Source organism: Cyclopterus lumpus, chromosome 18, assembly GCF_009769545.1.
Source record: "Cyclopterus lumpus isolate fCycLum1 chromosome 18, fCycLum1.pri, whole genome shotgun sequence".
Lineage (NCBI taxonomy): Eukaryota > Metazoa > Chordata > Actinopteri > Perciformes > Cyclopteridae > Cyclopterus > Cyclopterus lumpus.
The window spans coordinates 1,948,420-1,973,979 of NC_046983.1; the positions used below are offsets into that span (position 1 = coordinate 1,948,420).

Here is a 25,560-nt window from a genome sequence, read left to right on the forward strand (position 1 = left end):
TATTCCTCATGTGTGGTCTGCAATGAGCTGCTTCATCCTCTGGTGTGATCTCTTATGTCCTCTGCAGCGTTACCCAGTTCAACCACAAGGGGGCACCACACTGTTCTTCACACCACAGTTTAACATAAAGCCGGAGTATGAAGTCAGACACTAAACTTGTTCTTGTTTGACCCAAAATGAGGTTTAAACCAAACCAACAAGTTACTTAACTTACTTACTCGTGTTCATTTAAGCATCTGAAATAACTTGAACTCTTGTATTGCTAAATGTAAACAAATGAAAGCATGAACATGAATGCTGAAGCGTTTATTACTGCAGTAAGTTTAGAGCAGCGTTCTTGGAGCAGACGGTCCACCTGCAGCTCAGCTGTCGCTGTCGCTGTCACACGAGTGGAAAATGTCCACGCAGATGTCATCGAGGAAGGAGCGCTTCTTCTTCACGCACAGAAAGGCCGACTCGGCCGAGCAGCTCACGTTGTTCCACTTTCCCCATTCTGGAATCAAAAGGAAAGGGAGATTATTTATCCACATTTCCTCTTAGCGGACAGATGAAGAACACTTGTCACTCCTCTTGTCTTAAAGTGACTTGATGAGGTCACATGATCAGGAGCAGCCGATCGTCTAATCAATGCCCCGAAATGACTTCATTGTTTTATGATATGTCTTCTTTGAGAGGTTCCATATTTAATAAACGCATTACTTTTATTATAATGTTTATGTTCCACTCTGTTTTTGGGGCAACTTTCATTCACAATAATAGTATAATAATAGTATAATAATAATAATAATGTCCCAATAGTAAAGAGAAGAGTTGCACATCATGAACATCAACACATTTAATGAAAACATTGAAATAACTTAAATATTTTCATATTCAAAATCTACGTTCTCGTACCCTGAGAATTGGCCTCGATGCAGCCGTCCTGTCCTTGGTAGCTGTTGTCTTGGTTGTTGTCTTGGTTGATGTCTTGGTTGTTGTCTTGGTTGTTGTCTTGGTTGTTGTCTTGGTTGTTGTCTTGTTGATTAGGAAGCCAGTTAGTGAACTTGAAGTTAGTTCCATCCTCGTACTCGAACCCATCCTGAAGAACACAAAGGTGAGGATCAGCTCCACGTATCGGCCATCTTTGAGTTCACCGACCCATCGGATCAATGACCGCCGTGAGGCGTTCAATGCTTACGTCGGAATTTTGGGCTCCAATCCAAAAAGGCTGGAGTATAGCGCTGGAGAAGTACAAGCTCATGCACATGGCGTGGTTCATCTCATGGCGGTTGTGTATTGAAACCAGGTCGCTGTCCACAGAGGTGCACTGAGCCTGAAACCATCAGAACCGAGAGTGAGTCAGAACATTTATGATGTGTGTGTGTGTGTGTGTGTGTGTGTGTGTGTGTTCTCACCTCGGCCTCCTGGTAGGTTTGGGGAGTCTCATAGTACCTCATTAAGCGACCCTTATCGAAGCTGGCCCAATACGTGCCGTGCATTTTAACATTTTGGTTGCTGCATATTTTGTAAACCTGCACTGTGAAAACACGAGTGCTTCAGTGACCAAGTTCATCAGGTTTTATTTTAATATCATTCATCTGATAATCGTGTACTTACTGTCGCTCAGTGCCGTCACGGTGTTGATGACGCCCACCAACAGCAGGACAGCGGCGGCCACGGCTGGACCCATGACTCAAAGACTCAAAGACTCAAAGACTCAAAGACTCAAAGACTCTGTGCTCCTCAGCTGGAATACGACCTAAAAGAATGAATGTTTAAGGTGGTCAAGATAACACAATCACTGGATTGTGTTATTGTAATTCCTCCTTAAGTATTTGCTTAATTCGCTTTCTCTCCTCGTGTGTCGTTAACATGCGCTGTGATTGGTCAATCGGCTACGGCCAACCAGAGGAATACCTGTGCAATGAGAAAATAAGCTAATAGGGAAACGTCATTATAATACATGTAGTGTATTTGTAAAAAAAACAATTACATTATAAAAATAGATCTAACTTTTAAATTATAACAATTTTTTTGGGGGGGGAAAAAAGACAAATGGGTTTTGGACAAAGAATATACATTTTGGTTTACGTCAAAAAGACAATATTACAAATAAATACGCGTCAAGACTGAACCTGGAAGCAACCACCGTGACCTCTTGTTGCTGGGCAACGGGGTCACTGCTCACTGACCGATGCAGCGTTCACTCACTCAGGTTTGTTCCGGCTCCTCGACGCTCGTCCGTCCGTCAGCTGGATTCTTCTTCTCACTCTTTATACTCCACTCTCGGACCGCCCCGTGTGGCCGGAGGGATCATCCCAATATTAATAATCATCAGAGCAAACAGTGTCGCTGAGGCTGTCTAAGGTGTGTCAGGACTGAGGTTCAGTCTCAGCCCCGGTGACTGATGTCAAACATCGAAACACGTTCGGTGTGTTTTCAGCAACAACGTTCTCAGGATATACTTTTAGAATGTGAATAAAACTGATAACGTACAATAAACAGGTCGTGTCAATGCATTCGTATGGTTTCTTTGCTTCAGCCTCCCTGGACCATTATCTTTAGAGGTGGTTTTACAACACAAAAGGTCATTTCTGAAGTCTGTATTGAGCTCAGACGTCACCTTCAATGTTTCAATGTTTCATGAACACTTTTATTATTTAAAGAAATAGGCGAGGAGGACATTCAGAGCCCGGAGGTACTTCACGTGGATGAGAACCACCAACGAGAGTCACAAAGTATTTAAAGTGGAAGGGTGTGGACGGCAAATAGTATTCAACAGACTGGAGTCTGGAAATAAAATATGAAACGCTCCTTTGGTTCACGTCGTCTCCGGAGCGCAGACACGAATACGTGATCTACGTGTTGCTCAAGGGTCGAGTCACTTCTGGTCCTATGAGGGGAAACCATTACAAAAGAGACAGCACTCACATATTAGGGTTATGGAATACTTACACAATACTTATATTTAAATCATTCCTCTCCATACCGGCCCTGAAGTGATGAAACGGGCAACAGGTGAAACGGGCAACAGGTGAAAGGGGCAATGGGTGAAACGGGCAACGGGTGAAAGGGGCAACAGGTGAAAGGGGCAACAGGTGAAAGGGGCAACAGGAAACAGGTGAAACGGGCAACAGGTGAAACGGGCAACAGGTGAAAGGGGCAACAGGTGAAACGGGCAACAGATGAAAGGGGCAACAGGAAACAGGTGAAACGGGCAACAGGTGAAAGGGGCAACAGATGAAACGGGCAACAGGTGAAAGGGGCAACAGGTGAAACGGGCAACAGATGAAAGGGGCAACAGGAAACAGGTGAAACGGGCAACAGGTGAAAGGGGCAACAGGTGAAAGGGGCAACAGGTGAAACGGGCAACAGATGAAAGGGGCAACAGGAAACAGGTGAAACGAGCAACAGGTGAAAGGGGCAACAGGTGAAAGGGGCAACAGGAAACAGGTGAAACGAGCAACAGGTGAAAGGGGCAACAGATGAAACGAGCAACAGGTGAAAGGGGCAACAGATGAAAGGGGCAACAGGTGAAAGGGGCAACAGGAAACAGGTGAAACGGGCAACAGGTGAAAGGGGCAACAGATGAAAGGGGCAACAGGAAACAGGTGAAACGGGCAACAGGTGAAACGGGCAACGGGTGAAAGGGGCAACAGATGAAAGGGGCAACAGGTGAAACGGGCAACAGATGAAAGGGGCAACAGATGAAAGGGGCAACAGGTGAAACGGGCAACAGGTGAAACGGGCAACAGATGAAAGGGGCAACAGATGAAAGGGGCAACAGGTGAAACGGGCAACAGGTGAAACGGGCAACAGATGAAACGGGCAACAGGTGAAACGGGCAACAGGTGAAACGGGCAACAGATGAAAGGGGCAACAGATGAAAGGGGCAACAGGTGAAAGGGGCAACAGGTGAAACGGGCAACAGGTGAAACGGGCAACAGGTGAAACGGGCAACAGATGAAAGGGGCAACAGATGAAAGGGGCAACAGGTGAAAGGGGCAACAGATGAAACGGGCAACAGATGAAAGGGGCAACAGATGAAAGGGGCAACAGGTGAAACGGGCAACAGGGTGAAAACAACTAATATGACGGGAATGCGTGACAAGTTCATGCTGATCAGAACCACCGGAGACAGTTTGCTTTGGCGACACTGAATATTTAAAGTTGAAGGGTGTGGACGGCAAATATTACTCAACACATTCAAATCATGAACTTTTGAATGCTCCTTTTGGTTCATGTCATCTCTGAGTGGAGCGCAGACATGAATACATGAATTATGTTTGGCTCAAGGGTCGTGTCATTGTTGGTCACAAGGCCTCTTAGTCGGTGAACTACGTTCACTACCTGTTCATAGAATGAATAAAGTTATGTGAACTGCTGATTAATAAACTGTTTAATAATTATGGGACTTTGTATTTTTACCGAGTAAGAAGACATTACGGTCTAAGTAGAAATCATCGTGGTCTAAAACTTGTCATTTTATTTTTTTCTTACCATTTGTAAGACAATGTTTGTGTTTTATTGTCTTCTGCAGCAGAAAATAAATGCTGGAAAAGAAATCATCGGAGTAAACTTCTTCCCTGCCCAATACAAATCTGTTACATCTATATATATAGATAGATAGATAGATATATATATTGTTTCTATAAATATATAGTTTATATTTAGAACAAATATGTATTTAAAATATATATTTTATATATATATATATTATGGTGTAAAACTTGTCATATCATACGTCTATTTTCACCAAGCCTGACTTTTCCAGGTTGCTAAGCCCCAAAATGCGCCCAATGTCCTACGAGTGAGTTCAATAGCTCCTCTGGACTGACAGCAAACGAGAGGACGAATGGAGCTACAGCTATAACTTAGGTGTTGGAGGATGGAGGACACAAGCGTGTCTGTGGCTGCATGTCGCCCTCCAGTGGACGAACTACGCCACTGCAACACAGCTTCCTGTGAACTTTGGGGTTGTTTTCTGTCCGTTCGGTCCCAAAAGTTCTGTTTCCCCCCATGAAGTAACTGAGACTCTGCCCAGTTATATTCAGTCACAGTGAGACTCTGGGTCCACAATCAGAACTTGGGTCCACAATCAGACCTTGAGTCTACTATCAGAATTTGGGTCCACAATCAGAACTTGGGTCCACAATCAGACCGTGGGTCTACTATCAGAACTTGGGTCCACAATCAGAACTTGGGTCCACAATCAGACCGTGGGTCTACTATCAGAACTTGGGTCTACTATCAGAACTTGGGTCTACTATCAGAACTTGGGTCTACTATCAGACCGTGGGTCTACTATCAGAACTTGGGTCCACAATCAGACCGTGGGTCCACAATCAGACCGTGGGTCCACAATCAGACCGTGGGTCTACTATCAGACCGTGGGTCTACTATCAGAACTTGGGTCCACAATCAGAACTTGGGTCCACAATCAGACCTTGAGTCTACTATCAGAACTTGGGTCTACTATCAGAACTTGGGTCCACAATCAGACCTTGAGTCTACTATCAGAACTTGGGTCTACTATCAGAACTTGGGTCTACTATCAGACCTTGGGTCCACAATCAGACCTTGAGTCTACTATCAGAACTTGGGTCTACTATCAGACCGTGGGTCTACTATCAGAACTTGGGTCTACTATCAGAACTTGGGTCCACAATCAGAACTTGGGTCCATAATCAGACCGTGGGTCTACTATCAGAACTTGGGTCTACTATCAGACCGTGGGTCTACTATCAGACCGTGGGTCTACTATCAGAACTTGGGTCTACTATCAGACCTTGGGTCCACAATCAGACCGTGGGTCTACTATCAGAACTTGCGTCTACTATCAGACCTTGGGTCCACAATCAGACCGTGGGTCTACTATCAGAACTTGGGTCCACAATCAGAACTTGGGTCCACAATCAGACCGTGGGTCTACTATCAGACCGTGGGTCTACTATCAGAACTTGGGTCTACTATCAGACCTTGGGTCCACAATCAGACCGTGGGTCTACTATCAGAACTTGGGTCTACTATCAGAACTTGGGTCTACTATCAGACCGTGGGTCTACTATCAGAACTTGGGTCCACAATCAGACCGTGGGTCCACAATCAGACCGTGGGTCTACTATCAGACCGTGGGTCTACTATCAGAACTTGGGTCCACAATCAGAACTTGGGTCCACAATCAGACCTTGAGTCTACTATCAGAACTTGGGTCTACTATCAGAACTTGGGTCCACAATCAGACCTTGAGTCTACTATCAGAACTTGGGTCTACTATCAGAACTTGGGTCTACTATCAGACCTTGAGTCTACTATCAGAACTTGGGTCTACTATCAGACCGTGGGTCTACTATCAGAACTTGGGTCTACTATCAGAACTTGGGTCCACAATCAGAACTTGGGTCCATAATCAGACCGTGGGTCTACTATCAGAACTTGGGTCTACTATCAGAACTTGGGTCTACTATCAGACCGTGGGTCTACTATCAGACCGTGGGTCTACTATCAGAACTTGGGTCTACTATCAGACCTTGGGTTCACAATCAGACCGTGGGTCTACTATCAGAACTTGGGTCTACTATCAGACCTTGGGTCTACTATCAGACCGTGGGTCTACTATCAGAACTTGGGTCTACTATCAGAACTTGGGTCCACAATCAGAACTTGGGTCCATAATCAGACCGTGGGTCTACTATCAGAACTTGCGTCTACTATCAGAACTTGGGTCTACTATCAGAACTTGGGTCCTCAATCAGAACTTGGGTCCACTATCAGACCGTGGGTCTACTATCAGAACTTGGGTCCACAATCAGACCTTGGGTCTACTATCACAACTTGGGTCTACTATCAGACCGTGGGTCTACTATCAGAACTTGGGTCTACTATCAGAACTTGGGTCCACAATCAGAACTTGGGTCCATAATCAGACCGTGGGTCTACTATCAGAACTTGCGTCTACTATCAGAACTTGGGTCTACTATCAGAACTTGGGTCCACAATCAGAACTTGGGTCCACTATCAGACCGTGGGTCTACTATCAGAACTTGGGTCCACAATCAGACCTTGGGTCTACTATCAGAACTTGGGTCTACTATCAGACCGTGGGTCTACTATCAGAACTTGGGTCTACTATCAGACCGTGGGTCTACTATCAGAACTTGGGTCTACTATCAGAACTTGCGTCTACTATCAGAACTTGGGTCCACAATCAGACCTTGGGTCTACTATCAGAACTTGGGTCCACTATCAGACCGTGGGTCTACTATCAGAACTTGGGTCTACTATCAGACCGTGGATCTACTATCAGAACTTGGGTCTACTATCAGAACTTGGGTCCACAATCAGAACTTGGGTCCACTATCAGACCGTGGGTCTACTATCAGACCGTGGGTCTACTATCAGAACTTGGGTCTACTATCAGACCGTGGGTCTACTATCAGAACTTGGGTCCACTATCAGAACTTGGGTCCACAATCAGAACTTGGGTCCACTATCAGACCGTGGGTCTACTATCAGAACGTGGGTCTACTATCAGAACTTGGGTCTACTATCAGACCGTGGATCTACTATCAGAACTTGGGTCTACTATCAGAACTTGGGTCCACAATCAGAACTTGGGTCCACTATCAGACCGTGGGTCTACTATCAGAACGTGGGTCTACTATCAGAACTTGGGTCCACTATCAGAACTTGGGTCCACTATCAGACCGTGGGTCTACTATCAGAACGTGGGTCTACTATCAGAACTTGGGTCTACTATCAGACCGTGGGTCTACTATCAGAACTTGGGTCTACTATCAGAACTTGGGTCCACTATCAGAACTTGGGTCCACTATCAGACCGTGGGTCTACTATCAGAACTTGGGTCCACTATCAGAACTTGGGTCCACAATCAGAACTTGGGTCCACTATCAGACCGTGGGTCTACTATCAGAACTTGGGTCTACTATCAGAACTTGGGTCCACTATCAGACCGTGGGTCTACTATCAGAACTTGACCTGTGCTCCACTAGGTGAGGATTAACACACATTAAAGGCACACCTCCACTGATATTCATGTTCCGACTTCCTTCAAGGTTTCAGGTATCAGTACCTTCTGTTCTGGCAGCGTTCTCGGAGCTCTGATCTAAGATGGTGAGTTTTTCCTGGTTTATTTTCAAAGCCTGCTGCAAATCACAATTATTTTTTTTACTCTTCGATTTGAGGAACTGGAACAAAAAGTTCTGGTAGTTTTTGATTTGTGTATATAACCCCAAGGTATGTGAACATGCATGCGAATAAAACAAATTACTTTGGATCAACCCTAAAAAGTATATGACCTCTTAATACATAACAAACAACCACCTTTCTTTTTTTTATTTTACACATGTTGTGGTCATCAGGTGGAACTATTGATGTATCAATTACTCATTAAATATAAAACTGCCATTAAACATGAAATACTCAATTAAAGTACAAGTACCTCAAAAGTAGTAACATTCCACCACTGGTTACCTGTATATGAACAAAGTTTCTTTAGTACATAGATGAGAGGACGGCAGTGGTGGAAAGTACATGTACTCAAGTAGTGTACTCAAGTAATGTACTCAAGTAATGTACTCAAGTAATGTACTCAAGTGATGTACTTAAGTAATGTACTCAAGTGATGTACTTAAGTAATGTATTCAAGTAGTGTACTCAAGTAGTGTACTTAAATAATGTACTCAAGTAATGTACTCAAGTAATGTACTCAAGTAATGTACTCAAGTAATGTACTCAAGTAGTGTTAAGTAATGTACTCAAGTAGTGTACTCAAGTAATGTACTTAAGTAATGTACTTAAGTAGTGTACTCAAGTAATGTACTCAAGTAATGTACTCAAGTAGTGTACTTAAGTAATGTACTCAAGTAGTGTTAAGTAATGTACTTAAGAAATGTACTCAAGTAATGTACTCAAGTAGTGTACTCAAGTAATGTACTCAAGTAGTGTTAAGTAATGTACTTAAGTAGTGTACTCAAGTAATGTACTCAAGTAGTGTACTTAAGTAATGTACTCAAGTAGTGTTAAGTAATGTACTTAAGTAGTGTACTCAAGTAATGTACTCAAGTAGTGTACTCAAGTAATGTACTCAAGTAATGTACTCAAGTAGTGTTAAGTAATGTACTTAAGTAGTGTACTCAAGTAATGTACTCAAGTAGTGTACTTAAGTAATGTACTCAAGTAGTGTTAAGTAATGTACTCAAGTAATGTACTTAAGTAATGTACTCAAGTAATGTACTCAAGTAGTGTACTCAAGTAATGTACTCAAGTAGTGTACTTAAGTAATGTACTCAAGTAGTGTTAAGTAATGTACTCAAGTAATGTACTTAAGTAATGTACTCAAGTAGTGTACTCAAGTAGTGTACTCAAGTAGTGTTAAGTAATGTACTCAAGTAGTGTACTCAAGTAGTGTACTTAAGTAGTGTTAAGTAATGTACTTAAGTAATGTACTCAAGTAGTGTTAAGTAATGTACTCAAGTAGTGTACTTAAGTAATGTACTCAAGTAGTGTACTTAAGTAATGTACTCAAGTAGTGTACTCAAGTAGTGTACTTAAGTAATGTACTCAAGTAGTGTACTCAAGTAGTGTTAAGTAATGTACTCAAGTAGTGTACTCAAGTAGTGTACTCAAGTAGTGTTAAGTAATGTACTTAAGTAATGTACTCAAGTAATGTACTCAAGTAGTGTACTCAAGTAGTGTACTCAAGTAGTGTTAAGTAATGTACTCAAGTAGTGTACTTAAGTAATGTACTCAAGTAGTGTACTTAAGTAATGTACTCAAGTAGTGTACTCAAGTAGTGTTAAGTAATGTACTCAAGTAGTGTACTCAAGTAGTGTACTTAAGTAGTGTTAAGTAATGTACTTAAGTAATGTACTCAAGTAGTGTTAAGTAATGTACTCAAGTAGTGTACTTAAGTAATGTACTCAAGTAATGTACTTAAGGACAATCTTGGGGTACTTTATTCTGTTTTACACTACAGCTGTATTCAATAGTTAATATACATTTTAAAAAGTGGGACTGCATTGATTTTACACATCTAATGATAATAATCCAATACTATATTATATTATATGAAGCAATATATTATCTATATCTGAAAAGTGGTAATTATGAATAAACATAGTATATTTTCTATCACTATACGCTTTGTCATAGAATACATTGTGGTGCTAGTGCTACTTAAATAAAATGTACTCCTTGAATAAATTAATTAAGATAATTCAATATATCTGAGTGTGTGTGTGACCATTATCATCACTTTGTCATGTCTTTCTTTAATTCCGTAACTAAACTACTTTATACATCTACGCGAGTGTATAAACACACTTTGTGATGCTGGGAAATATGATTTTCATTGTCGTTCATTCCAAATGGATCAGAATGTCTATCAAAGCTCTTTCTTGAGGTTTTCCTGGCGTGTCCCTCCAGGAAGGAAAGTCTGATTTCCTTTGTGAGTCAACGAGGGAATTCAACACCGAGCATGACCAGAGAGGTGAAACCCTTATTAAATATGATCCACATGAAGAGCTGAACACGATAAACGCTGCACAAATAAGAACGTTTGCAATAGAACACGAAGAAAAGATAAGAATACGTTAACATGTAGCTGTTGTTAACACTGCTTTATTGCTGGTAGAAGATTAATACATAGTAAATAATTAATTAATACAAAAATGTGCAAATAAACTGTACTGTACGAAATAAACTTGGTTCATGTAGCCTGTAGAAGACCAACATATATAAGATAAGATAAGATAATCCTTTATTAGTCCCTCAGTGGGGAAATTACAGGATTACGGCAGCATTGCTCACAGTAATAAGTAAAAAACAAGTAGTAATAAGATAAAAAGAGTAAAAACAAGAAGAATATTATATATACAGACGGAGTAGAAATAGAATAAAGTGTATAAAATAAAAAAATTAAAAAGTACTTAAACGTATTAGTATATATATATATATGTATATATTGTATTGTATATATACTGTGTATAAATATCTATATATTGTATATATATGTATATATTGTATTGTATATATATATATTGCATTGTGTATATATATATGTAAATATATATATATATCTATATACACAATACAGTATATACATATATATATATACTGTGGTATATACAGTATATATATATACTGTGGTATGTACAGTATATATATATATACACAATACAATATATATATATACTGTGGTATATACAGTATAATATATATATATACACAATACAATATATATATACATATATATATATATATACTGTGGTATATACAGTATATATATATATGTCAATATATATATATACACACAATACAATACAATATATATATATACTGTGGTATATACAGTATATATATATATATATATATATATATACACAATACAATATATATATATATATATACCACAGTATATATATATATATATATATATATATATATATATATATATATATATATACTGTGGTATATAGAGTATATATATGACCAGTGGTGGAATGTAGCCTGTTTAACTTGTAGCCTGTTTAACTTGTAGCCTGTTCTGTGGTTCTCCGTGTTCTTTAACCCTCTCCGTGGTTTCTCTGTGTTCATGTATCAATAACGCGGTAACACACGTTGCATTCTACAGACGAAGAGTGGAAAACACAAAGAGTGAAATCCATGTTTTTAATCTCTGATGTTTCTTCTTTTGTTCCGCCAACAAACACACAGGTGACCTCCCAGAAGAGATGGAAGCTCCTCCCCTTCGCCGCCTGCCTCTTCCTGTCCATCACTCCCACCGTGACTGAAGTGGTGGACTCCATGTCGGCCTGCGACCGGTTCCTTCTGCAGGGAACTCCGCCCCTTGTCCCGGGCGTGTTGGAGGGGGGGATCAACCAGGACCCCCGACGGTACAAAACCATCTGTCAGACCTTTAGGAACCAGCAGCGCTTTGTGACGCTCTACGACACCCAGAACCGGATTCCAGTGTTTTCTGCCTACAAGTACAGAGGAGTAGGAGGAGGAAGGAGACCCAACACCAAGTGGAGAATAGAGCTGCAGGTATGTTTTGTTTTACTCCTTAAATGTAAATCTCTATATGATATTCAGGGCATTGATATAGCAGCACACAACTATGATGTATGTAAGGAGATAAGGGAGAAAAGGCACTCTGTGTTTGTTGTTATCTAAGTTTTAGTATGCTGCTATCTGTATATAGATGCACTTATGAGATGTATGAGTTAGATTTATTAATATTCCTGTCAGACTGGACGATTGTTTATTTCTCTTTTTTACTTTTAAGTAATTTAAATGACGAGCAAAAAAAAAAACCAAAGAATCGGAGCAGTCAGAATAAATCAAACTAGTTTGGGTTACTTTGAAATCGTCAAAATCTGGAAAGAAATAAGTCAAGTTTATTTTGTCATGCCGATAGAATATGAGTTCCACTTACTGAGCCCTTTGGACTTTTGCAGCTGGAAGAAAGAAACACCAACAACATGATAAGCGAAGGATTCCACCACCAGGCCATAAACAGTGATTACACAAACAATAACAGAGGCTACAATAGGGGACATTTATTTCCATCTTCTCATGCATTAAGTCAGGATGATAAAATCTCGACGTTCACCCTGACGAACGTTGTTCCACAAGCGGTGACCTTCAACGACGGCAGCTGGAAAAACATGGAGAGCTGCGTCCAATGCGTCCTGAACAAGTTCTGCATCGACAACAATAAGGTCCTCGAAGGCTTCGTGGTGACTGGAGCGCGGCCCAGCAGGAACAACGCGCTCAAGGAAAGGGTTAACATACCTTCCGTGTTATGGTCCGCATTCTGCTGCTACAGCAATAACAGGAACACGTGGCTAGCAAGTGCACACTGGGGCAACAATGTTCCAGATGGACCTGAATCTGAATATCTGGAGACAAAGACTTTGGATGATCTCCATCGAGAACTGAGGTTTGAGATGTTTCCCGGAACACCGTGTCCTCGCAACGCAACTGTTGCTAAGTTTTACCCAGAAATCAATGCAGATTCAAGTTGCAAATGCCCGCCGCAAGGTTCGACCACAGCTGCCCCTTCCACCACCACTGCTGCTACTCCCACATCAAGCACCACGATACATACCGACAACCCCACAACCACAGGCCCTACAAACACCACCACATGTACAACTGCTGCTGCTACTACAAGAGTTACTGCTACCACGACGACAACCACCACCAGGACGACCAAGAAAAGGAAGAGCAATTCAAAAGATGGGGACCATAACCAACCACTACCTCCTGCACCACCACCACCTCCTCCTGTACCACCACTACCTCCTGTACCACCACCACCACCACCTCCTGTACCACCACCACCTCCTCCTGTACCACCACTACCTCCTGTACCACCACCACTACCTCCTGCACCACCACCACCTCCTCCTGTACCACCACTACCTCCTGTACCACCACCACCACCACCTCCTGTACCACCACCACCTCCTCCTGTACCACCACTACCTCCTGTACCACCACCACTACCTCCTGTACCACCACCACCTCCTCCTGTACCACCACTACCTCCTGCACCACCACCACCACCACCTCCTGTACCACCACCACCTCCTCCTGTACCACCACTACCTCCTGTACCACCACCACCTCCTCCTGTACCACCACTACCTCCTGTACCACCACCACTACCTCGTGTACCACCACCACCACCTCCTGTACCACCACCACCACCTCCTGCACCACCACCTCCTGTACCACCACCACCACCTCCTCCTGTACCACCACTACCTCCTGCACCACCACCACCACCTCCTGTACCACCACCACCTCCTCCTGTACCACCACTACCTCCTCCTGTACCACCACTACCTCCTGCACCACCACCACCACCACCTCCTGCACCACCACCACCACCTCCTGCACCACCACCTCCTGCTGTACCACTACTACCTCCCACTACTGCAACTTCTGATCCCCAAACCAACACAACCAACCAGACATCAACGACCTTCATTCCTGCAACCTTTGAACCCCAAACCAACACAACCAACCAGACGGCAACGACCTTCATTCCGGCAACTTCTGATCCCCAAACCAACACAACCAACCAGACATCAACAACCTTCATTCCTGCAACCTTTGAACCCCAAACCAACACAACCAACCAGACGGCAACGACCTTCATTCCGGCAACTTCTGATCCCCAAACCAACACAACCAACCAGACGGCAACGACCTTCATTCCGGCAACTTCTGATCCCCAAACCAACACAACCAACCAGACATCAACAACCTTCATTCCGGCAACTTCTGATCCCCAAACCAACACAACCAACCAGACGGCAACGACCTTCATTCCGGCAACTTCTGAACCCCAAACCAACACAACCAACCAGACATCAACAACCTTCATTCCGGCAACTTCTGAACCCCAAACCAACACAACCAACCAGACGGCAACGACCTTCATTCCGGCAACTTCTGATCCCCAAACCAACACAACCAACCAGACGGCAACGACCTTCATTCCTGCAACCTTTGAACCCCAAACCAACACTACAGCTCAAGGCCTAAACATCTCCAGTAGCCCGTCTTCTTCAGCTCCTTCTTTAACCTCTAACCCTTTATGTTCATACATATTGTGTGTGTTGTTTTTCCTGATTAATCATACTAGATGATGCCAATAAGGGACACAGTTGTCATCATAAGAGGCCCTTAATGAAAATGTAACTATGATGACAACGTTCAACCTTAACCAAGTAGTTTGAGTTGCCCAATCATGACAATAGTTGTATTCTGTGCCAAATGTTGAGGATGCATTAATAAGGTATTTTAAAATATTGGTTGTAATTGTGACTTGATTTATGTATTTTTTATTCCAGAATTGCTTTGCAGTAAATAATCAAATCAATCACAATATGTCCGTTAATTAGGAGCACAAATGTGTCTCAATGTCCTAATAGAAAAAAAACCATCTGGATTCAATAAAATGACGAATTGTTGTTTGATTGCAAGCTTTCAATAAAGTGTAATTTTATTTCCCGAATTCAGGGATTTCACTTGGTTTAAAAAGTGTGCGTCACATGACTCAAGTTGGAGATCGAGAATGCATTTGAAAATGAAATAAATAAATTGCACAAAAATGTGGGAAATCCTTTTTCTAGCTTTAAATACATGAAGCTACCATAAAAACAATATTCCCTGGTGCTTCTCAAACTCTCACGGGCTGAATGGTGCATACATCTTTTTACTAAATTAAATAAATACAAAATGTATTGATAGACATAAATCATTGAGCCACTGGTTCAACCTGGTCACATGCAATCCTATTTTTTTTTTAGGTTATTTTTTATGCATTGTGCTCGTAATCATATTGTTTTTTTTTATTCTATTCATTCTGATTATTTTATCGTTTATTCATTTATTATTTTTTTAGTTGGGCTCACAAATATTTAATTTATAAAGAGCTTTATCATTTGATTTGCAAATAAAAAATGTCCTAAATCCTGTTTCTTTTATTGTGCAATGTCGCCCTCCGGTGGACAAACCACGCCACAGCGTGCAGAACTGGTTCTCTTGTATAAACCTCGACTCTTCGACCTTTTTATTCTTTTAGATGTAAAAACAACGAGCACATTCAGTTTCTTTAAACGAATGGATCGTGGGGGACGGTCGTATTAAAATAAGTCAACATTTGTTATTGTTTCTTAAGAAATGACAAACGCTAAAATCCCATTAAAATACCTACTTGACGACATTGTTTTGGTTTGTTGGGTCAGATTCTGGCATTAAAGTGATGAGAACTTCATTATATCTGTATATAAAATAAATAATATATGCTAAAAAAATTAAGATAAAATTAAATAAAAAATATTTTAAAAATTCAAATATTAAATTAAATACATTAAATAAATAAATATTAAAAAAATTAAATATATTAAATAAATAGATGTAAATAATCGTGACCTGGAGACATTAGCAGTAACAATAGCACACAGATAAAAGGCCAGAGAGGAGACGCCGGGAGCAAAATGTTAAGATTTTATTTACAAAGTCCTTTTTGTGTGTGCGTTTTTTTGTTTGTTTTTCCTTTAACTTACAGAAAGTAAAAAAAAAAGAAAAGAAAAGAAAACACAACGTCAACTAGTCAGTGTGGAGGATCGACTGGATCTCTCTGAGCAGAAAGACACGAGAGAGAGAGAGAGACGGAGGTAGAGAGAGAGAGAGAGAGAGAGAGAGAGAGAGAGAGAGAGAGAGAGAGAGAGAGAGGGAGAGAGAGAGATTCCCCGGACAACCATACAAAATTAAACAAAAACAATTTCTCTGAAAAAATATTTCTTTTAAAAAGCTCTGTTGGCAAAAAAGAGAGAACACAGTTTGCCCTGAGCGCGCTCGGCCTTGGAAAAAATTGAGGGGGGGGGGGCTTTGATGACATCACAGAGCCCGTCATGATGTCACAGCTGCTGGCTTCGTCCCAGAGCCGTGATGTCAGAGGAAGGTGGAGGAAAAAAAAGGGGGGGGGGGGGTTTGGTTTCTCTGGCTTTTGCGTCCCCAAATGTGCCGTTTCCGTCCTCCCATGAGCCTCTTGTTCCGGCTCCTTCCGCAGACTCAAACCGTCGTTTTAACGAAAATTATTCATTCCATCGTCACGAGAAATATTTAATATTGAGAATTAATATTACATTTAGATAATTGTGATTTAAAATAAAAAAAATAATAATAATGATAAGACAAAAACTCCTGTTTTTGACCACAAAAACACCTGAAGGAGGCGAAATTGTGTGTGTTTTTTTTTAATTAATTGTAGTCCCGCCTCTTTTTAAAGCTCCTCACGACCAGAGATGCATTCACTGGTTACTTGTTAGAGTAGGAATTTATGCAGTCAGGCTCAAACAAAGCCAAAATCCATAACTTTAAACATTAAGAGGCTTTTGTAAAACTAAATTTTAAATCACAATCCGCTCATCAAAAATAATATAAAACCCCGTTGATGTCCCAGGAGGCCGTTCAGAATTATTGATCGATCGACTGAATATTTATGGTCAATTAATGCGATAAAGTTCAACATAACAGCGATTCTCCAAACAAAAAACGCACCGGTTCCTGCTTCTAAAACGTTTTTCTTCCCGTGCTGAAAAACAAAAAAATTCGATCACTTTCTGCTCCGAGAAAAAACATTTTATAGACAACAAGTGATCGTCGGGGGCGTCGAGTCACAAAAAGAGAAAGAGGGGGGCGGCGGGGGGGGGATTATGTCATTAGAGGTGTCGAGGAATATTTGGGGGACATTTTGGAAATATGAATTATATATATTTTTTTAAAAACAGAAGGAAAAGGTGTTTGATAAGTTGTGTTTTGGGTTTGCAGGAGACGACGGCTCAGTGGGAGGAGACCGGTTTCAGAGAATGGAACGCAGCCCAGGAGTCGAGGGGAGGGGGGCGAGCGTTGGTGGGGGGGGTCAACGGACGAGAGGTCAGAGGGGGGTTATGCAGGTCCTTAATCATCATCTTCATCCTCCTCCTCCTCATCTTCAGGGTCCCTCTTCCTCTTCTCTCCTTTGGCCGGAGACGAGTCCTCGTCTGCAGGAGAGAAAACACGACGACGGGGGGTTTATTATTCTATTTTAATCAGTTTTCATTCAATTAAAGTAAAAAGAAAACAACAACATTCTGATTTATTTCAAAGAGACACATTCCTCTTGAAAGTAAACACTGACCGTCATCGTCGTCGTCGTCATCTTCCTCGTCGTCATCCTCGCTGTCCACGTCTCCGTTCACCTCCCCGTCCTGCGGGAGAGAAAAAGATGGCAACAAGATAAATATATAAAATATATAATATATATACACACACACACACACAATGTCCAAAAGAAGCCGAGCAGGAAATAACTTAAATCGGACACGTTTCTATCTCCCCCTAATTCTGATCAGAGTAACCACGGCGATCGGCTCCAACAGCCAACTTTGCTCGCGGTGCGTTCAAGCTCGACTCAGTAAAAATGCATCTTGGGCACAGGTGAAATTGAATCTCGATAAATCCAGTCGTTCACGAAAATTAAATCCTCATTAAATTAAAAATTATGAGCCGTTTTGATTAAAATAGATTTTAAATGGTGTGTTATTTACATGCAAATAACCACAGAAGAGAAAAAGAAAGAGTCAGATGTAAATAATACATTCTTCTTAAACCCGCCACGCCGGCCCTTTAATTCAATAAGGAGTTCATTAAAAAAATTTAAAAAAACTGAAACTCTTCATCTTTGGACTCACCTCCTCCTCGTTACTGTCGTCATCGTCGTCCTCCTCTTCGGCCACGACGTCCTCCTCATCTTCCTCCTCCTCTTCCTCCTCCGACTCGCCCTCTGGAACGAGAGAGAGAGAGAGAGAGAGAGGTCAGGCGAGGTTCTCTTTAGAGGACGTTTTCTTTTTATGTATTAAAAGAGTTGTTTTTTTTACCCAGCCCCTCTTCGTCCTCGTCCTCCACGCCGTCCCCCTCCCCGTCGGAGTCGGACGCCTCGCAGTCGTCGATGTCGTAGCCGTCCAGGTAGGTGAGCTGTGGGAGGAGCTTGAAGATGGACTCCCGGTAGTCGGCCAGGTTGGTGACCTCGCAGTTGAACAGGTCGAGGCTCTTCAGCTGGGGCAACTTTTTCTGGAGGAAAAGAAAAAGTCGACGTTAAACCCGACGCAGAAGAAGACGACGACATTTTCTTTTTGTTTACCCGAAAAGCACGGAACACATTTTCGGTGTTTCTACTCGTCGCGCTTAAAATGGAACAAACGGGTGCATTTTAAAACTTCTGCAACGTCTCCAGCGCACATAAAATATATAAATATGCCGTATTAAAAACACGTATTCTCCACCCACCAGCGGCTCCAGCGTGCTGATGTCTTTGAACTTGTTCCCACTGAGGTTGAGATGCGTGAGGTTCACCAGCCGCTCGGCCAGGACCTCCAGACCGCCCGATATCCTGTTGTCACTCAACTCCAACTGCACAGAAGAAGAAGAAGAAGAAGGAGATTTAATTCACTATCAGACGATTCGTGATCCATCAAAACTAAAATTAGAACCCGCGGCCACATTTAAGAGATGTTGATTATTTAAATCGCAGTAACTTGGAATCAAATCTGTCTCACGTGAACAATAAGACCGTTCTCCATCGATCGAGTTCACGACACGAGTATATAAACACACATTATATTAATACACATGTATATAAACACACATTATATTAATACACATGTATATAAACACACATTATATTAATACACATGTATATAAACACACATTATATTAATACACATGTATATAAACACACATTATATTAATACACATGTATATAAACACACATTATATTAATACACATGTATATAAAGACACATTATATTAATACACATGTATATAAAGACACATTATATTAATACACATGTATATAAACACACATTATATTAATACACATGTATATAAACACATATTATATTAATACACATGTATATAAACACACATTATATTAATACACATGTATATAAACACACATTATATTAATACACATGTATATAAACACACATTATATTAATACACATGTATATAAACACACATTATATTAATACACATGTATATAAAACACACATTATATTAATACACATGTATATAAACACACATTATATTAATACACATGTATATAAACACACATTATATTAATACACATGTATATAAACACACATGTATATAAACACACATTATATTAATACACATGTATATAAACACACATGTATATAAACACACATTATATTAATACACATGTATATAAACACACATTATATTAATACACATGTATATAAACACACATTATATTAATACACATGTATAAACTACACGTGCGTTTACCTTTTTGAGTTTGTCCAGTTTGGGGATGTCCCCTACGCTGGTCAGGCCGACGTTGATGAGGCTGAGCAGCTCCAGGTTGGAGAACTCTTCTGTGATTCCTTCGATCTTTCCTTCGCCGGAGCGACAGTTGTCCAGAACCAGCTCCTGGACCTGGAGGAGGTTTCACGTTGTCATTAGTGTTGTTTTTATTTGGAGTTTACGGTCACTGTTAGTTATGAATGTGCCGGGTGACGGGAAAGCCACAGAGATGGTGGTAAATATATATAAATATGAATGACTGTTGGGAGTACTAACACATTTTTAAGATATTGATACGTCCCACACTTATTACAAATAATATTAATCCTGCAAGGGGACTTTTTTTTTTTGCTACAGAAGCATTTATAGATGCAGGTAAAGCAATTGTAAATATTAAAATTGGATAACTTAAAATTGACAAAATAGTGCAAAGATCTGCGTTAAAAAAACACCCAGAATTAATTCCGAATACAAGATAGTATATATATAAATATATATATATTTATTTGAATGGCATCACAAACTTAATACCAGCAAGCATCCTCCCACGAGGACGAGAGCAACAGAGCGTGGGGGGGGGGGGGTCTCTTCATGTTGGAACGGGGCCCGGCCGAGACTGTTTATAAACCCTCGACACGTGTGACGCCGCTACGGCACTTTTTTACTCTTTTTAATATTATTACTTATGAGCGCGAGGGGCAGTAACGCGTGTTTTAATGAATGGAGGCCACGTGAGCACAACAAGCCCCCCCCCCCCCCCCACAAAAACGGCGAAGTAGCCACTTTAGCACGCGGGCACGCCGGCGGCTGCGCGCCCTCAGCGCGTTGGGGCTCCGACTAATCCCCGGGCCGGCAACATCACCAACGGCTTTTTATTTTTATTACACAATTAATAAAAAGAACAATTAAAAACGTAAAACAGTTACGTTAGAAAGCTACATTACGATTGAGGGGGGGGAGGGTAGTTTTAAATTAAAAATTATAAAAAAATATAAACATTAAACACCGGGAAAAAAACAATGACGCATTTCCTGCGTCGCACGAGCGTTAAAACGTTAAAGAGAAATCGTGACGAGTCGTTTTTTTTTTTTTAACGGAGGAACGTTGTTTGGCTTTTCACACGATTACGTTCACGGACACAACGCCTTGTGTTTAAACTGCAACGGCACCGCGTTGTGTGTGTGTGTGTGTGCGTGCGTGCGCATACACAAGTTAGAAACACTACAGCTCCAGACATTAGCCGGGCCCGGGAGACACGGATGTGTGAGTGTGTTTCGGAGCGCGAGCAGGAGGCGCGTGCAACTTTCGTTTCAACACGAGCCGTTCAAGGACGACCATTAAACGTCGTTCTGCGCAGTTTGGGATCAAATAAGATGAATAAGCGTGGACGTGAAACGCGGAACCGAGGCGGTAGTCAGCTACGCACTTTTCAGGACGCTCCGGTTGTAACGGAAAAGGTTTTTTTTAGGTAGCCAACGGAAACCGTTTCTAAACTTTACATCGCGGGATTTGCAGCTGCTACGAACCGTGAACGTTACATTCGAGCACTTTTTTCTCCCACTGCAGCTGCAGACAGTCCTGCCATGTGCTCGCCATCACTCCTTCTCCCGCAGGTCAACTTTGGCGTCACGTTACGCCGATAAACAACAACCGAAGCGGGCTACTCACTTCTGTCGGCGACCGGTGCCTCAGCTCTAAGGAGACCCTCTTCTTCATGTCCATTTTCCTCTGGTTTCGGCCTGAATTTGGGTCTCTGCGATGCGAAAACTTGTTTCTCCTCGAACCTCTCTCTTCAGTATCAACACGCGGAAACCTGCGTGAAGCTAGCTAGAGTGAACACGTAAGGACTTCCGGGCAAGACTTGGAAAATAATGCTCTCGTCGTCTCGGCGGAAATGCAATTCTGGCATTTTCTGTGAATGTATGAAAGAAAATATTAATATAATACCCGCGATACAACTGATATATTATATTCATGTATATATCATATAGACGCGTTTTATGTTCTTAATATGTGTGTTGTGCGTATCGAGGTGTTTTCGCTTAATATTTTATTTTGAAGGAATACTATTGTACTTCCGGTGTTCTCTATCGTTCCGGTCGAGCTTGACCAAGCATGTGAAACGTTCCCGTGGCGTGTGTGAAAAGTGGGTCAAGCCGTTTGCTGCTTTTAATTGTCCTCGAAAATGCATAAATTCCCCTCTGACCTCGCAGCAAATGAATAAATTGAGTTACGATTGTACACAATACATCGCGCTGAATTAAACTTAACGTAATTACATATGCAGGTATCACAAAACATGTTAAAACGTATCTTTTTCATCACCTTTTTAAAGAAAAAACAAATACAAATTCCTCCTCTTCACTCAAAAACGCTGGTTTTTCACTTAAACAACAATAAATATCGAAGAAAGACACACGCGTCATTAGGTTGATTTTTAATACCACAATAATTACATGTATACCTAATTTCGCGCAAAGAAAAGTCACAATTTGCTGCTCGTGCCTTGTAAAGTACGATTATTTTGCGGAGCACTTGAACGCCTCATATGTTAATTTGCAAAAGGAGGGAAACCAGACGGCAGCGGGAGGGAAACATGTCTCCACAGCGCCGGCGGCGGCCATTTTGGCTCATTGCACACGAAAAAAACAATAGAAACACACACAGGACAGAGGAGGTTGTTGTGTAGATCGAAAAGCCCCATGAGGCACATTTGTGTTTTGCAATGCAAATACAATTAAATGCAATGCATAATATAAATGATGTTATAGTTATTTGTATTGTATTTGTATTGATTATACTCCTTCAATGATTGCATGGGGGATTTTCTGTGCACCATGTTATTACTGAATATCTTTAGTATATGGCATGTAGATGAGGTATAGAAGAAGTATTAAATACACACATTGAGGCTACTTAAGTAGCAATACCACCATTTAAAGATAAAGTAAAAGTGTTGCAGTAAAAAATGCATTTTAATCAGAAGCACAGAAGTAAAAGCACAACAAATGAATTTAAACTAGGTCCGTTATTCGTGATATATTAGGCCTATGTAGTTTTATAAGTACTTCACACACTTTTGGGGGTTTAATCGGTAACACTGGGTCATATCCTATAAATTGATCACATTTTTGTTCAATCTTAACCGTAGTGGTTAAATAAATGTGGGGAAGTGAACGGTACACCCACCACTGAATTCTGCTGTATTTCATTATGACAAATAGGCTCCTATGCAAGTAACGCAATATATTAAGAGAAAAACAACTGTGTAGAAAAAAAGAAGAAAAAAACTCCCACAGAAAATACATGCAAAGGGTTTTTTAATTGATGGTGTCCATCTAAGAAGAACCGATTGAACTCTTGTCCTTTTTTTCTCATAGTGTTAATTCTTTATTGTCATTACATTGTAGATCATCTTCACGACAAGCAGTTATACATACAGTGGTCTTATATTATACCATCGTCCAATACGAGGAGAGCAACAGTAAGTTTGTATCACAGCTACATTTTTCTATCGACCACGCACCCCCACCCAACAATCCTTCCATCCTCCCCTACCGTCCACATCATACACCAATGTACTGACAAATCGTCAAATACGCAACAGGTGCCGAAACCAATAAATAGGACGCAGGAATAAATAAACAAATAAATACATAAATAAATAACATATTGTGTGTATATTGGCATACACACCTCTCGCCAGAAGACACCCAGTTCCATAGGCATGGGGGCTATTTTATCCAGTCACAAGGCATACAGTATGATGTAACAGAGGCCACGTTGTCTGAAGTTTAGCCGAACCAATTAGACTCTGAAGTTTAGCCAAACCAATGGGACTCTGAAGTTTAGCCGAACCAATTAGACTCTGAAGTTTAGCCGAACCAATTAGACTCTGAAGTTTAGCCGAACCAATGGGACTCTGACGTTTAGCCGAACCAATGGGACTCTGGAGTTTAGCCGAACCAATGGGACTCTGGAGTTTAGCCGAACCAATGGGACTCTGACGTTTAGCCGAACCAATGGGACTCTGACGTTTAGCCGAACCAATGGGACTCTGGAGTTTAGCCGAACCAATGGGACTCTGGAGTTTAGCCGAACCAATGGGACTCTGGAGTTTAGCCGAACCAATGGGACTCTGGAGTTTAGCCGAACCAATGGGACTCTGGAGTTTAGCCGAACCAATGGGACTCTGAAGTTTAGCCGATCCAATGGGACTCTGACGTTTAACCGATCCAATGGGACTCTGGAGTTTAGCCGAACCAATGGGACTCTGGAGTTTAGCCGAACCAATGGGACTCTGAAGTTTAGCCAAACCAATGGGACTCTGAAATTTAGCCAAACCAATGGGACTCTGGAGTTTAGCCGAACCAATGGGACTCTGGAGTTTAGCCGAACCAATGGGACTCTGGAGTTTAGCCGAACCAATGGGACTCTGAAGTTTAGCCAAACCAATGGGACTCTGAAGTTTAGCCGAACCAATGGGACTCTGAAGTTTAGCCAAACCAATGGGACTCTGAAGTTTAGCCAAACCAATGGGACTCTGACGTTTAGCCGAACCAATGGGACTCTGACGTTTAGCCGATCCAATGGGACTCTGACGTTTAACCGATCCAATGGGACTCTGAAGTTTAGCCGAACCAATGGGACTCTGAGGTTTAGCCGAATCAATGGGACTCTGAAGTTTAGCCAAACCAATGGGACTCTGACGTTTAGCCGATCCAATGGGACTCTGACGTTTAGCCGAACCAATGGGACTCTGACGTTTAGCCGAACCAATGGGACTCGATCTGCTCTCCGAGCCGAGGCTCTGTGGGTTTGGTTCGGAGCGCTCTGCCCGATCTCACAATCGAGAGCGACATCGAAATGAAACTGAGGCAGGTAACGTGGCCATGGTCCGACTCATTCAGGTGAACTGGGATGGGAAAAAAAATGGAGCGCAACGTCGTACAAGTCCCTCATTGAGGTTAGAATACACATCGCCATTGAGGGCAAACCAGCACAAAAGAAAACACAAATAAAAGAACATTTTCTACGGAAAAAGTCTTAAAGCACATGGTAATTTGGAGAGGAGTGCTATACAAATATATATAGCATGAACATGTCAAAAGATTATTTTAAAAAAAGAGTTAACATCGGCTCCAGCAGGACAAATATATCCCCATTTCTATTTGGAAAATCATCCCAAACAGCCGTTAGGAGGTTCAGTTGCAGCTCACAGACTTTCCACAGGAGGGTCTCAGAAAATCAGTTTTTCTTCCTTTTTTTTACCTGTTGAAAGTTACAGAAAGTTAAGAGTACGTTGGTTTGTTTCCGACTGTAACGTTGCTGTCGCATTGATGTGCTTTGGCAATGGAAGAGATGTTCTACAGCTCTTTATATCCACGGTTGTATATGCAACCTCTTCTGCATGTTATTGTTAGATCGTCACTTATTGCCTTAGTATTCAATGACTGAAGATAGATTATATTGAATCTCTGGTTTTTATTACTATTTGTGTCGAAAAACACCATTATAGCTGTTTATATTTGAAAGAGGTCTTAAACTTTACCATCCTCTAACCAAACAGTTTATTTAAAAGTAAAAAATAAAAAATCTATTTTATGAGAATACTTTGAAACCTCATACCTTCGCGTTAAAAAGATTGAAACGAGCTACTCGAGAGCTATTTTC

General features: G+C 41.4%; 2 protein-coding genes across 2 annotated transcripts; both read right to left on the bottom strand.

The window, feature by feature from the left end:
• Positions 1 to 346: 346 nt before the first annotated feature.
• On the bottom strand, positions 347 to 1,279 carry LOC117747599 (uncharacterized protein DDB_G0290685-like). The gene is made up of 3 exons (XM_034556974.1): positions 1,178 to 1,279; positions 895 to 1,078; positions 347 to 493 (listed from the first exon to the last, which is right to left on the bottom strand). Exons 1-3 carry the CDS (start codon positions 1,256 to 1,258, stop codon positions 363 to 365), a joined length of 396 nt encoding a protein of 131 aa, XP_034412865.1. The 5' UTR covers positions 1,259 to 1,279; the 3' UTR covers positions 347 to 362.
• A 14,726-nt stretch (positions 1,280 to 16,005) lies between these two features.
• On the bottom strand, positions 16,006 to 21,731 carry LOC117747577 (acidic leucine-rich nuclear phosphoprotein 32 family member B-like). Its single transcript, XM_034556935.1, has 7 exons — positions 21,556 to 21,731; positions 19,870 to 20,019; positions 18,850 to 18,972; positions 18,441 to 18,633; positions 18,255 to 18,346; positions 17,702 to 17,771; positions 16,006 to 17,564 (listed from the first exon to the last, which is right to left on the bottom strand). Exons 1-7 carry the CDS (start codon positions 21,607 to 21,609, stop codon positions 17,482 to 17,484), a joined length of 765 nt encoding a protein of 254 aa, XP_034412826.1. The 5' UTR covers positions 21,610 to 21,731; the 3' UTR covers positions 16,006 to 17,481.
• Positions 21,732 to 25,560: the final 3,829 nt, after the last annotated feature.